The sequence below is a fragment of the Galeopterus variegatus genome, unplaced genomic scaffold, assembly GCF_000696425.1.
Source record: "Galeopterus variegatus unplaced genomic scaffold, G_variegatus-3.0.2 Scaffold1334, whole genome shotgun sequence".
Lineage (NCBI taxonomy): Eukaryota > Metazoa > Chordata > Mammalia > Dermoptera > Cynocephalidae > Galeopterus > Galeopterus variegatus.
The window spans coordinates 72,079-85,471 of record NW_007727445.1 but is presented as its reverse complement, the minus strand read 5'-3'; the positions used below and the strand labels follow the sequence as shown (position 1 = coordinate 85,471).

General features: G+C 44.3%; 1 protein-coding gene across 7 annotated transcripts in view; it reads left to right on the top strand.

Annotated features, from left to right (window-relative positions):
* Positions 1-13,393, top strand: part of MAMLD1 (mastermind-like domain containing 1) — a 118,707-nt gene that overhangs the window by 49,893 nt on the left and 55,421 nt on the right. For 6 of the 7 annotated variants that reach the window (XM_008576340.1, XM_008576339.1, XM_008576343.1 and 3 more), the window contains exon 1: positions 5,972-6,076. The exons of the other annotated variant lie outside the window; for it this stretch is intronic. In XM_008576340.1, the coding sequence (XP_008574562.1) occupies positions 5,981-6,076 (96 nt within the window). In that variant the 5' untranslated portion in view covers positions 5,972-5,980. Of the gene's footprint in view, positions 1-5,971; positions 6,077-13,393 lie in introns of those variants that run through there. 7 annotated transcript variants of the gene reach the window in all.

The window sequence follows — 13,393 nt, the reverse complement described above, 5'->3', positions numbered from 1 at the left end:
CCACATAAACAACCATGTCAACTGCACATAGAGATAGTTTTACTTCTTTTTTTCCAACATATGTGCATTTATTTCATTTTCTTGCTTAGTGGGCTAGCTAGAAATTCCAATACTATGTTGTATAGCAGTGAAGAGAGTAGACATCCTCGCCTTGTTACCAATCTTAGAGGGAAGGCATCAGTCTCTACCCATTAAGTGTGATTTTAGCTGTAGGTTTATTATAGATGTTCTTTATCAAGTTGAGGATGTTCCCCTCTATTCCTGGTTTTGAGAGTTTTTATCATGAGTGGGCGTCAAATTGTTAAATTTTGTCAAAGGCTTTTTCTCCATCAAATGATGTGATCGTCATATGATTTTATTTATTTTTTAGATGATTGTAGATTTACGTGCAGTTATAAGAAGTAGCACAGATACATGCCATGTACTTTTCAGCCAGATTTCCCTAATGATAACATCTTGCAAAATGGTAGCACACTGTCACAACCAGGATTGTGACCGTGTTACAGTCAAGGTACAGAACATTCCCATCACTACGTGTATCCCTCAGGTTGCTCATTTATGGACACATCTACTTCCCTCCCACCCCGACTCCCTCCTTAATCCCTGGCAACCACTAATCAGTTCTCCATTTTTTTTTTTTTTTTCCTTTTTGTCTCTTTTTGTGTCCGGCAACGGGATCGCAGCCCTCGGTGTTGTGTCCGCACCTCGCTCAGCCAGTGAGCGGGAACCTGTCTGTATGTGGGATCCGAACCCTGGGCGGGAGTGCCGCCGCGCTCCCAAGCGGCGCACTGTAGCAGTGTGCCACCGGGCCGGCCTCAGTTCTCCATTTTTACAATATTATCATTTCAAGAATGTTATACGAATAGAGTCATATAGTATGTAAACTTTTGGGATTGTCTTTTTTTCACTCAGCATAATTTTCCACAGATTTATCCAGGGTTTTGTGTGCATCAACAGCACATTTCTTTGTATTGCTGAGTAGTGTGCCATGGTATAGATGTACCACATTTTGTTTAACCATTCACCCACTGAAGGATTTCTGAGATGTTTCCAGTTTCGAGCTATTATGAATAAAACTGCACTATAAGCACTTACACACAAGTTTTTTAATAAACACCAGTCTTCATCCCTCTGGGATAAATGCCCAGGAGTACAACTTCTGGGTCATATAGTAGCTGCATGTTTAGTTTTTTAAGAGCTGTGTTTTTTAAGAGCTGCCAAACTGTTTTCCAGAGTGGCTGTACTATTCTACATTTCCACCAGCAATGGATGAGTGATCCAGCTACTTCACATCCTCACCATATAACAATTCAGCAGCATTTTGTATATTCTAGACACCAGGTCTTTATCAGACATATGATTTGCATATGTTTTTTCTCATTCTGTAGGTTGCCTTTTTGCTTTTTTCATAATGTCCTTTGATGCACAAAAGTTTTAATTTTGATGAAATCCAGTGTATCTATTTTTTCTTTTGTTGCTCATGAGTTTGGTCTCATATCTAAGAATCCATTGCCAAATCCAAGGCCATGAAGATTTACCTCTATGTTTTCTTCTAAGAGTTTTATAGTTTTAGCTTCTATGTTTAGAATGTTAATCCATTTTGAGATGATGTTTGTGTAAGTTGTGATGTAGGGGTCCAACTTCATCCTCTTGCATGTGGATATCCAGTTGTTGCACAACCATTTGTTGAAGAGACTATTCTTTCCCCCATTGAGTGGTCTTAGCACCTTTGTTGAAAATCAATTGCCCATAGATTTATGGGTTATTTCTGAATTCTCAAGACCATTCCACTGCTCTATATGTCTACCCTTATACCAGTAGTGCACTGTTTTGATTACTGTAGCTTTGTAGTAAGTTTTGAAGTCAGGAAATCAAAACTTGTCCTTTCGTTTTCAATATTGTTGTGAGGTGATAATATGATTCTTATTCTTTCCCTGTTAATATGGTAGATAACATGAATTAACTTTTGGATGTCGAACCAGCCTTGTATCCCCAGAATAACCCCAATTTGATCATGGTATACAATTCTTTGTATAAATTTCTAAAACTTTGTTAAGAATCTTTGTGTCTCTATCCATGACAAATATTAATCTTTAGTTTTCTCATTTTTTTTTTTTGTACAGTTTTTGTCTTTGTTTTCAGGGTAATACAATGCATTGGAAAGTGTTCCCTCCTCTTCTCTTTTCTGGAAGAGGTTATGTAGAATTGGTGCTAATTCTTTGAACAATTTGTATAATTTTCTAGTGAGACCATCTGGGCCTAGAGTTTTCATTTTGGGAATTTTTAAAATTATAAATTTAATTTATTTTATAATTATAAGGCTATTCAGATCATTTCATATTGGGTAATTTTTGGTAGTTTGTGCTTTTAGAATAATTGCTCCATATTACCTAAGTTTCCAAATTTGTGTGGTTAGAGTTGTTCATAGTATTCCCTTAATATCCTTTTAATGTCTGTAGGGTCTGCAGTTACATTCCCTTTTTCATTCAAGATATTGGTAATTTGTGTCTTCTCTTTTTCTTTGTCACCCTTGCTAGAGATTTGTCATCTTTATTAATTTTGTCAAAGAACTAGCTTTTTTTCATTGGATTTCTTTATAGTTTTTCTGTTTGCAATACCATTGATTCTGATTCTTTATTATTTCCTTTCTTCTGCTTGCTTTGGGATTATTTTGCTCCTCTTTTTCTAGGTTCTTTAAGTGGAAGCTTAGATTATTGATTTTAGATTTTCTCTCATTTCTAATGTAAGCATTTAGTGCTATTAATTTCCTTCTCAGCACAGCTTTACCTGTGTCCCACAAATTTTGATATATTATGTTTTTATTTTCATTCAGGTCAGTGTATTTTTTTATTGCTCTTGAGACCTCCAAGATGGCCCATGCACTTTTAAAAAATGTGCTGTTTAGTTTCTAAGTGTTTGGTGATTTTCAAGCTGTTTTTCTGTTATTGTTTACTAATTTGAGTCCATTATAGTCAGAGAAACATCATGTATTATTTCAATTCTTTAGACATTTTTGTGGATTGTTTTATAGTTCAGAATATGTCTATCTTGGCATATATTCCTTGGGTGCTTGAAAAGAATATATATTTTATGGGTTTTTAGTGGAGCACTCTATAAATGTCAATTTGGTCCTATTGAATCCTATCATTGAGTTCTATATCTTTCTGATTTTCTGTCTAGTTCTATCAGTTGTTGAGATACAATATTGAAATCTTCATTATAAATGTGTCCCTTCTGTCCCTGTTATTTTTCTTTGCTCTGAAGTGTATATTAAATGAAAGTGGTATAAATGTAGCAATTAAAAGACAGAGGTTGGCAAAGCAGATAAAAAATATGACCCACTGATATGCTGTTTGCAAGATGGTCACCTCAAATACTATACAATCATTTAGGTAGGTTGAAAGTAAAAGGATGGAAAAAGATATATCATGCAAATGTTAATTTTAAAAAGTAGCTGGAGGAGCTCTAGTAATATCAGATTAAGGAGACTTCAGAGCAAAGAAAATTAACAGGGACAGAGAGGGACATTACATAATGATAAAAGGGTGAATCTACCAAGAAGACAAAGTAATCATACACGTGCATGCTCCAAACAACAGAGGTGCAAAACATAGGAACTGAAAATAAAGAACTGAAGGGAGAAATAAAAAAATTCACATTTATACTGAAGATTTCAATATTGTATCTCAGAGTGGATTTTTTTGGATTTGTACTATTTGGGGTTCACTTAGCTTCTTGAACTTCCAGGTTTCTGTCTTTTGCCAAATTTCAGGAATTTTTAGCCATTATTTATTTGAATGCTTTTTCAGTCCCATTCTTTCTCTCCTCTCCTTAGATATTTTTTATAAACCTTAAATATTTTGTTAGATATTTTGTTTATAATGCCAAATGTCCCTGAGTCTCTGTTCTTTTTTTTCCAGTCTATTTTCTCTCTGTTGTTTAAATTGGGTAATTTCTATTCTATGTTAATTCTTTCCTCTGTCCCTTCCATTCTCTTGATCCCATCCATTAAGTTTATTTCATTTATTGTATTTTTTAGTTCCAAAATTTCTGTTTGGTTCTTCTTCACATTTTCTGTTTCTTTGCTAAGAATTCCTATTTCTTTGATGAGACTTTGTCTATTTTTTTTTATTTGTTTTAAGCATGGTTCCAATTGTTGGTTGAAGCATTTTAATGATTACCATTTTAAAATCCTTTTCAAATAATTCTAACATTTATATCATCTTGGTGTTGGAACCTGTTGATAGTATTTTTCATTCACTCTGAGATCTTCCTGGTTCTTGGTATGATGAGTGATTTTCTATTGAAACCTGGACATTTTGGGTATTATGTGATAAGACCGGATCTTATTTAAATCTTCTGTCCTAGCTAACTTTCTCTGACATTGCTCTGGCAGGGAAGGAGGGACCATCTTATTTGTGCCAGGTGGGTATAGAAGTTCAGGTTCCCCGTTTAGCCTTCATGGACATCAGGGTGGGTGGGACCCCTCATTCCTGCTGGGCAGGAGTGAGAGTTCCAGCTCCCCACTAGGCCTCTACTGATACTTTATTAGTGAGGATGGGGAAGAGTGCTTCATTACTGCCAGATGAGCGTAGAGCCACGGCTCCCTGCTTGGCCTTTGCTGATGGGATGGGATGGGACTACAGTTTTTTCCGTGGTGTTTGGCTGAACCAGAGAAGGCTTTTTACCTAAAAGTTTTGTGTCTTGATAGGCCACCCCTTTACTGATCTTTTGGCTAGAGAAAGCAGTCTTTTATTGGGGCCTTTTTGTCTGTTCCATTGGCATTCTGGGTTGCTGGCTTCTTCAGCTACAAGTCTGGCATATATGAGGCAAAAATAAAGCCCAGGGAATTCACCAATGCATTGTTCTTCAGGTCCCAAGGTCCCTAGCTGGTCTACCATTTTCTCTCCTCCTTTCAGGGTCTTTGTGGGTGTTTTTTATATATAATGTCCAGAGATTAGTGTTGCATTCAAAAGGAGAATGTGAGAAAATACGTCATCTTTCTAGAGGTGGTTTTAGTTGTACTCAGTGGGAGAATGGGGAAAAGTACGTCTCCATCTTTCCAGAAGTAGAAGTTTGGACATTGAGATTTTAGAGTCTGATGCTGTACTGCTAAAGGGGTTCATGGGAAGGAGAGATGCCCTCATATATAAAACACTTGAGCAGAGCTCTTATTTCATGTCTACATCATGAAAAACAAACAAAAAAAATGCCAGCTTACCTTGGTTTGCATATGTTTGCTCATCTATCATGGAGGGCATACATTGGAGTAGCCAAGATTCTAGCCTGCTCAGTTAGTTTCCATAAACCAGTGCACCAGGGTTTCATGAGCCCCTTCCAACATCCATTGCTCTCTTCTGGTGTACGTCAGGGTTTGAACTGTTGGTCAGCTCACTTGGATGGGTACTAACAGGGCCAGAGTTGGTGGCTGCTCTTTCTATGGGCCATTAGGCTTACTCCAGTACAGCTGAAGGGGCCTAAGCCATCACTTGATCCAAGCACTGTGTTTTTTCATATGAGGAAACTGTGTGTCAGAGAATAGAAGAGCCTTTCCTTGGGTCCTACCGCATACCAAACAAAAGCAAAGCCAAACCTAGGATCTACAGTCCCTGCCTGTAAGCCCTGTGTTATTTTAGTTGCATCAGACTGCTCCTCCACCACCCCTCTGCTCTCCAGTGAACTTTGTTCTGGCCCATGGCCAGTGACTGCCATTTCATCCCAGCCAACTACCTCACAGAAGTGCCCCTCATCCCTGGGGGTGGGAGTACCCAATGAGGGTGGTGGGGTGGGGAAAGAGACAGGGAAAGGAATGTGGCTGACTCCACAAAACCTGTCCTCAGAGTGAAAGTCTGTGATTCACGGGGTCAATGGTCTCATCTTCATATCTGAAAGACAGTGTACTTTTTGTCTCCCTAAGCCCTGTGTCTAGGTCGTTTGGGAAGCACCTTGGAGAGACAAGAATAAAATTGCAGGTCAAACAATGGATGACTGGAAAAATCGGCTTGTAATCAAGAGCATGCTTCCCCATTTCGCCATGGTGGGAAATCGTCAGGAGCCCAGAAAGCTCCAGGAATCGGTCAGACAATGGGCTATGGGGGGAGGGGGTGTGAATGCTTCTAATCTTAAACTTGAACGTAAGATATGTTATTGAAATTCTCTGTGCAAACTTGATGGCAAGGAACCAACTCAAAATGTAAGAACTTTAAATCTGATCTAGAAAAGATCTAGGAAATGAGCTGCCCCTGCCCCTTGTGGGTTTCTGGTAGAGCTGAAAATATAGTCCAAGCCTCCATCTAGATTCCCAGTCCAATGATCTGTGCACTGCACCCCTTCAACAAGAAAAAGAGGAAGGGTTAGAGGGAAGAAGATTCTATTTTTTCTTTTAATAGAAACCAGTCAGAATGGCAAGCACTAGATGTATTGCATTAGCTTCCTAGTATGACTGAGAATAAGAAGCCAGGGCACAGAAAGGGATTCCCATTCAAATCTCTGGCCCTGGTGTCCTTTTAAAAAGTCATTTGACACACTTCTACTTTCCTGCCTTAGAACCCAGACATCATCCAAGTATCTGAAACTCAGCATTAGGGATTCCAGTGGTAGTTCTAGTGGCCAGGCTGATGATAGAAGGGGCCATGAGAGCCATTGGCTGGTTGAATTTGATGATAGAACCTGCAACATCACCAGTCTACCAAAATTAGCTCAGTTAACAGGAGTTGCAGCAAACACAATGTTTTTTTTATCTCAAGGTTTTAGGCTCAGAGAGGAATGGCTTGCTTAATCTCTGAAATTAATAAAGCAGAGAGGAAATGGCTCTTACAGAGCTGTGGGTCTGCTTCCTTCCTGTTCATAGAATTGGGAGCCCCGGGCTCTGAGGTAATGCCATTTCACATAACTAGAAGGCTGGTCTTCTCCAATTCCCAGGGCAATCCACTTTCAGTAAGTCAGCTATTTACTTTAGGATTTTGATATGTGCACAGGTGTGGGGGGAGTTGATTGAAATCTTGCTCTTCTTTGTTTTTTCCCTCATTGTCAACCACCAACAATGAATGAGAATGTGTTATCAAGTTGAGTGTGTAGACATTTATAAAACTTTGTTTACTGAAGTCCCAGCTCTCCCAGAAATGGCAGTCGGGTGGAATGGCAGAGATGGAGCAGTTATTTGGCCAGCAGCCTGTCCTCCAAATTGCCATCCCTGAATCAGGCATCTTCTAGATCAAGAACTGAGTCAGTAAAGTAAAACATCCTGGTAATGCACCCAGAGCCCATGATCAGTTTTGGCATGACTTTAAATTTCTCCTTTGTTTCCCACTTGTTTCCATTCACTTGGGCCAAGTCCTAGGAGAAAAGGGTGGGTGGGTTGTAGTTGCAGGGGTCCTCTTCCCCTTCTCCTCACCCACTCTACCAACACTCTTTTAAGTTATGTGAGTAGTAAATAACTGCTTTGGTTTTGATCAGCGTAGTCCTTGATACATGTATAAGTATTCTAGGGAGGGCTGTCCTTAGAATAGGTCCTCGGAACAGCCATCCATGTCCTTACTTTTAAGAAGGTCCCATTGTTCACACCATTTCCAGGCTTGTCTTGTCTTTGTAGTTGGCCTTTGCGGTCCTTTGTAAGCATTTCTAAAAAATTACATTCATTGCTTTAGAGGCACACCTTGGACATGATCAAAATCAGCCCTTCTACCTCCTCCATGGCACACCTTCTTCTCTGTCCTTGGCTCTGAGTGGTCTGACTATTTCCAAGTCACCAAGCTGTCCTAGAAGACCAAAGATTTGCCAAAGTTGAGGGGATCCAAAAAAAAATATGCCTCAGGCTCTGAAAGCAGCTCCCTCAGATGAATCTTCTTCACAGTTGAAACCGCATGTGTCTTCTTGGAAGACACATATGGTCTCTGAAGGGGATGACATTGAGAACCCACTCCTTCGGCTGTACTGCTGCTACCTTCAGCGGGCAGCCAAGGCAGCTCTCAGTCTGAGAAAAGCTGAATTTTAGTAGCTAGTCAATTCCTGTAGCCTCAGGAAGGTGCCTGATGCAAATGTCAAACTCTGCTGCTCACACTGAGGATATCACCAGCCGGGTGTTTGTGGAGTGAGGGACAGAGATAGACAGATTAAAAGCAAAATGATCTGAGTTCACCAAGAAACCTGCTGTCCAAACAAGTTTTGCAGGGCCTGGAATGTGAGCGGCAGAAGGAGGTCCTTTGCAGGAGTTGGGCTTGCATTTCCAGGGTGCGGCCTCAGCTGGGTGTCAGATGTTTCTGGTGTTTGCCTTCCCTCTAATGGTTCATAACATGCAGGGGTGACAGCCCAAGCCCAGTCCCAGGAAACCATGTGCATCTGGAAGCACATCTCTTGCACCACTCTCCCTCATCCAGAATGTGTCCCCAACATAAAAACCTGCTTCAGGCATTCAGCCTCACTGGCTCTCTTGTCCTTTCCCCCAAAACAAACCAAAAAACAGGTCTCAAATCCGAGTCTTGCAATAGAATCATATCAGGCCCAGAAGAGAGTTGTTTTTAAACAGCCCTGGGATTTACATGTAAGTAATTGGGAGCTCCCTTGCAGGGAAATGTGTATCTGATACAACAGTGCCTCTTAGTCTGAGATCAGGACTCAGGACGCCTGGGTTCTAGTCTTGCATATGCTCCTAGCAAGCTACAGGATTTTGTCCATCCTTTGCTCTCTCTGAGAACAAAGTTCAAATCAACCAAAGTAAGAATAAACACCTTTGATGAGCATGAACTAGATGCTAGGCACTTTGCTAAGCACTTGGGAAACATTATCTTCTGTAATCCTAATGAGAACCCTGAGAGGAAGAGACTGTTATTATCTCCAGGAAACTGAGGCTCAGCCAGGTTAAGCAACTTGACCAAAATCAGACTTAAGCAGTGGCAGATCTCAGAACCCACTGTCGTCACCACCGTATTCTGCTGCCTCTTATATCTAAAGCATGTGAAAAACCACAAAATGCTGAATACATATCAAGCAGAAGTAGTCATCCTAAGAAATCTCAGCAAAGCAAGTACCTTTTTGGCATTTGTTTATTCATTAAGATTGCTTAATGACTCTTGTAATCTGGAGGAAAGAGGAGTTTTACCTTCTGAACATTTGGGCGTCTATCCAAGGTGAATAAGGCATCCCAGTCTCTGCAGTTAGCACATGGAGTTTTAACAGGAGACAACATTTGACCCTTCCCCTTGAAGTTGAGATCTCAACTCTTCCTCCAGATCAGTAGGTCTATTACTTGGTTACTAGGACAAGAATCTCCAAATTGGGAGTGCTCCAGAGTTGGAATGCAGTGTGCGTGTCACATGTCATCTCTGCACCCCACTGCCAGTTGCAAAGATTCCCCCAGCTCTCAGTAGCCACCTATTCTATTCATAAGGCAGCTCCTAGACAAAACGGGGTGTTAATGGCATTAAATGCACAGCTGAAGAAGGAAGAGGGCACTGTGCTCTTTGTTCATTTTCCGTGTTCAGCCATTTCATGTTAATAAGTGACTCAGTCTCTAAGTGACAATGAGTTGCCACGCCCAGTATTCTTTCTGAGCTTCCCAACCACTCCATGGGGAAGGAGGTATTATTATCTTAGTTCTTCTTTGTAGAAGACAATAATAAGGTCTGAGAAATCCGGTGACTTGCAGAAGGATGGCCATCGAGAAGGTGGGGAGCTACATCAAGGGTCCCCATTTGGGTGGCTCCAAGTGCAGGGTGCTTTCCACCCACAGTATGACCCAAACCAACCCCTCAGTCCTTCTGACATCTAAATGCGAGTGGGGCTGAGGAAGGGGGAGAGAGGAACTGTCAGTGTGACAGGGTGTGTAACAGGAGATTAGGATGGCTGCAGTAACACCGGCCCCCTCCTGTCTGTCCCTCTTCTGTAGACTGGGGAGCTTAGAAATACCCAGCAGGAGGAGCTCTATTCACCTTCTCCCGTGGTGTGTGATCGGGTTCAAGATTTGTGCCCATCAGCCTTGGAGATACATACTTTTCCTTGCAAAAAGAGTGCTGGACTCAGGAAAGAGACTTCAGACTTGATCCCAAGGCTCTAACAAGCATTTTGAGAGACCTTGAGCAGATCCCTTTCTTTTTGAGGCCAGAGGGCATGGGTGTGATCTCTAAGGGCCTGTGTATCTGTGGCCTCCTGCCGCATTTCCAGGGTGCTTAGCCCTGTGCTAGACCCAGGGCTGCAGGAGTTCATAGTCTAGGAGCAAATTATTCCCAGACTTTCTTCACTGGGGACAAATCTATCCTACTCTGTAGTTCTTGGTGAAATGAGGAAGAGAGAATGGTTGGGTGGCTCCCTTGTACAATGTACTTTCTGTGCATCAGCTCATTTGCTCCCGTGACACAGGGATGGGTATTTCCACTTCATTGAAAAAGAGACAGAAGCACAGAGAGGACAGGGACTTTGCCAATGTCACATGGGCAAGGGGTTGTAAATGCACATCTCAGACCCAGGAACCCTGTCTCCAAAGCTCTTCCTACTTTGCTGCTTCTCATGCCCAGATTAGGATCCCAGATATCTGTGGGGCCTTCTGCAGGGTGGCACTACTCTGGGTGCTCTGCCTAGAGCAGTGGACAAAACAGAATCCCAGATTTCCTGGGGCTTTCATTCCAGTGGCAGAAACAGCCCATCAACAGGTAGAATGGAAGCATCTTTACTTTGTCCTGACAGCTCTCTGGAGCCTTCTAAGCAGCAGCATCCACTGCCCAGCCTAGCAGAAAGACAGGTTTAAAAGCCCCCAGGGAGGTGGGAACAGCCAGCAGGGACGGCCAGCCAGGAGCTGGAGTGAGTTGTCTAAACTGCACTGTTAGAAGCCTGGAGAGGAAGCCCAGGTCCAGAGGTTTGGGTCTTTTCCAGCAGTCCCTGCTTCATGCAGGCTGTGGGTATGTCCCAGCTATAAGTCTGGCCCCAAGAGAGGGGAGCCCATGTGTGGGAGCCCCACTTTCAAGACGCAGCCAATCTCAGGGACCAGCTCACTGGGGAGGCAGGTGTCCCTGCCACTTACTAAGCTCTTGCATGCGCCTCTGGGTCTCAGTCTCCACATCCAGTAAAGTAGGGATACTAATTGTGCTCTCTGCCTACAGCGGCGTTGCTGGGCCATGAACAAGGTATGGATGCGGATGTGTTCTAAACTGCACACAGTATGGCTGCTGTTAGCACTTTTCTTACTGATCACAGATTGGCACTGACTTGGAGTTTTTGCTGTCAGAAGGGAAATGGGAAATGTGTGTCTTTGGAGCTCAGATAGGAACATGGGATCCCTGAGGATCTCACAGTCCCATCAGCAGCCCCACTGCACTGAGAGCTAGATGTATGGTGTAGCCATGAGCATTCTGGGTCAAGGCCTGCAGTGCGCATGCGCCTTTCTATTTGGGGGATCCTCCCCATGGTGCACGCAGCTGTTTGCTCCCCTTGCTCCCCACCCCTTTTCCTGCAGCAAGGGCCCTTTCCTGTTCCAGACACCGAACTGGGGTGGGGGGGCAGGCAGAGCCCTTGCCTTCAGACAGATCTCTTCCACAAGAGCTGAGCACCACTCAGCTTGCAGGACACCACTGGGCTTGGCATCTGGGTCCTGCCTGGGCAGCCCAGCTCAGCAAACCGGTGACCTGCAAACTGCAGTCGGTCTGATGGGGAAGATGCTGGGAGGGGAGCTCCATTTTGCAGCTGGCTCCTGCTGGCATCTGGGAGCTCAACACTGCCTATTTGTGAACTTCTAGGAGCCCACGCTCGTCCAGTCTGCATTCCTGCCTAGCTTCCTCCTCCAGTTTCCTTGGCATTAGGCCCAAGGTTAACAAGTGTCTGGAGGTAGAACTCCCCTGCAGAGGAGAGGGATGCTGTTGGAGCCCTAGGCAGGCACGGCAGGAAAGCCCAGCACAGCTGAGGCACAGGTTCCACTCCCTCCTGGGGAGTGTGCAAACTGGGGGTTGGGGGGGTGCTATGCCTTGGAGATGTGGACCTGTGGTCTGCAAACTCTGGACTGTCCTGGGCAGGCTGCAGCCTCTTGCTTTCACTGATATCCCCAGCTGGAGAACTCAATGCTTCTCTTCACTGTTTCTTTTTGCAGATAGCTATTTGGGTCATAAGCTGCCCCTGGGGTGCTGCATTCCAGACTTCTGGTGGGGGGGTGGGGGGAGTGTGCTTCTAAGGTTTGGGCTACAGATTTTGATTTCCGCAGTTGACATAGAATAATTCGTCAAGCCCTCCCACCTCCCCTGTCGCCTTTCCTTCCCCTCCCTTCCTTCCTGCCTTTCCTTTCTTCTCCTGTCTCCCTCCTCCCTTCTCACCAGACTCCAACCCCTAAACGCTGAAGTTAGAAAGGCAGGCGTGAGCCTCAGGCCAGTGGACTTGATCACTGGGGCCCAGACCCAAGGCCCGGGCGTGGCTGCTGCTGTCACTCCCTTCCTGCCCTTGCCCCTGCCCCTCGGCACAGACTTGCCTGTGTCCACCTCCCCCAGAGTGCTGCAGGGCCCCATCACTCTCAGTTGTGTGGCCCCCAAGGCTGGCAGCTGGGCGAGGCGCTGACACATAGCAAGTGCTCAGTAAGCAGTGGCTGCTGTTCGCCTTGACCAGAAGTTCCCACAGAAATAATCAAGGCCACCCCCTTTGTTGGACAAAAGAGAAGGCCAGGGGCACAGAGGGGAAGGAGCTCGTCCAAAGTCGTTGGGCCACTTAGTGACTTCAGCACGGTTCCTGGAAAGTGGTTGTCTCTAGGCTTTACACTGGCAACGAACGGGAAGAGAACACGGTAATATGCAGAATGCCGTTTTCTCCAGAGCATAATCTAAACCTGCAGATGCCGCTTGAGCCCTGTCATGAGGCCAGGTGCTTTGGGAGTACAGAGATGGGTAGGAGACAGCCCTGGACTTCAGAGAGTCACGCTGTGGTGGCGGAAAATGCATAGGCCTGACATGGCAGCCTCGAGGTTGGTCAGAGAGCCTGGGATGGGGGAAGGGACGGAAGGTGAAGGCGTATATCTCAGAGACCCTTGAAGACCTGAGGGAGAAGGCCGTGCTTTAATTCGCTAGACAAAACTTGAATTGTCCAATGATGCACAAAGGCTGTAGGAGCAAGGCCCAGGGCAACCCCAGGGGGCACAGTGTTGCCCTCCTCTGATGGAACCAACAGGTGCATTTGGGACTGCCGCGTCACTTGCACGGTTCAGAAATGGTCACCTAACTTGCACTATGTTGGCAATCTTTAAGCTTTTCCACTCCAAAAAGATTGCATGCCCACTGTCCTGTAAACAGTGGCCCACATGGCCCCCTGCAGTGTGAGGAGGGCAATTTGGAAATCATTCATTTCCCCCAGGAAAGACGCTCAGTTTATGCTCTAGGTCAGGGCTTGGCAAACTACAGCCTGTGAGCTCAATCCAGCCCACAGGCCATTT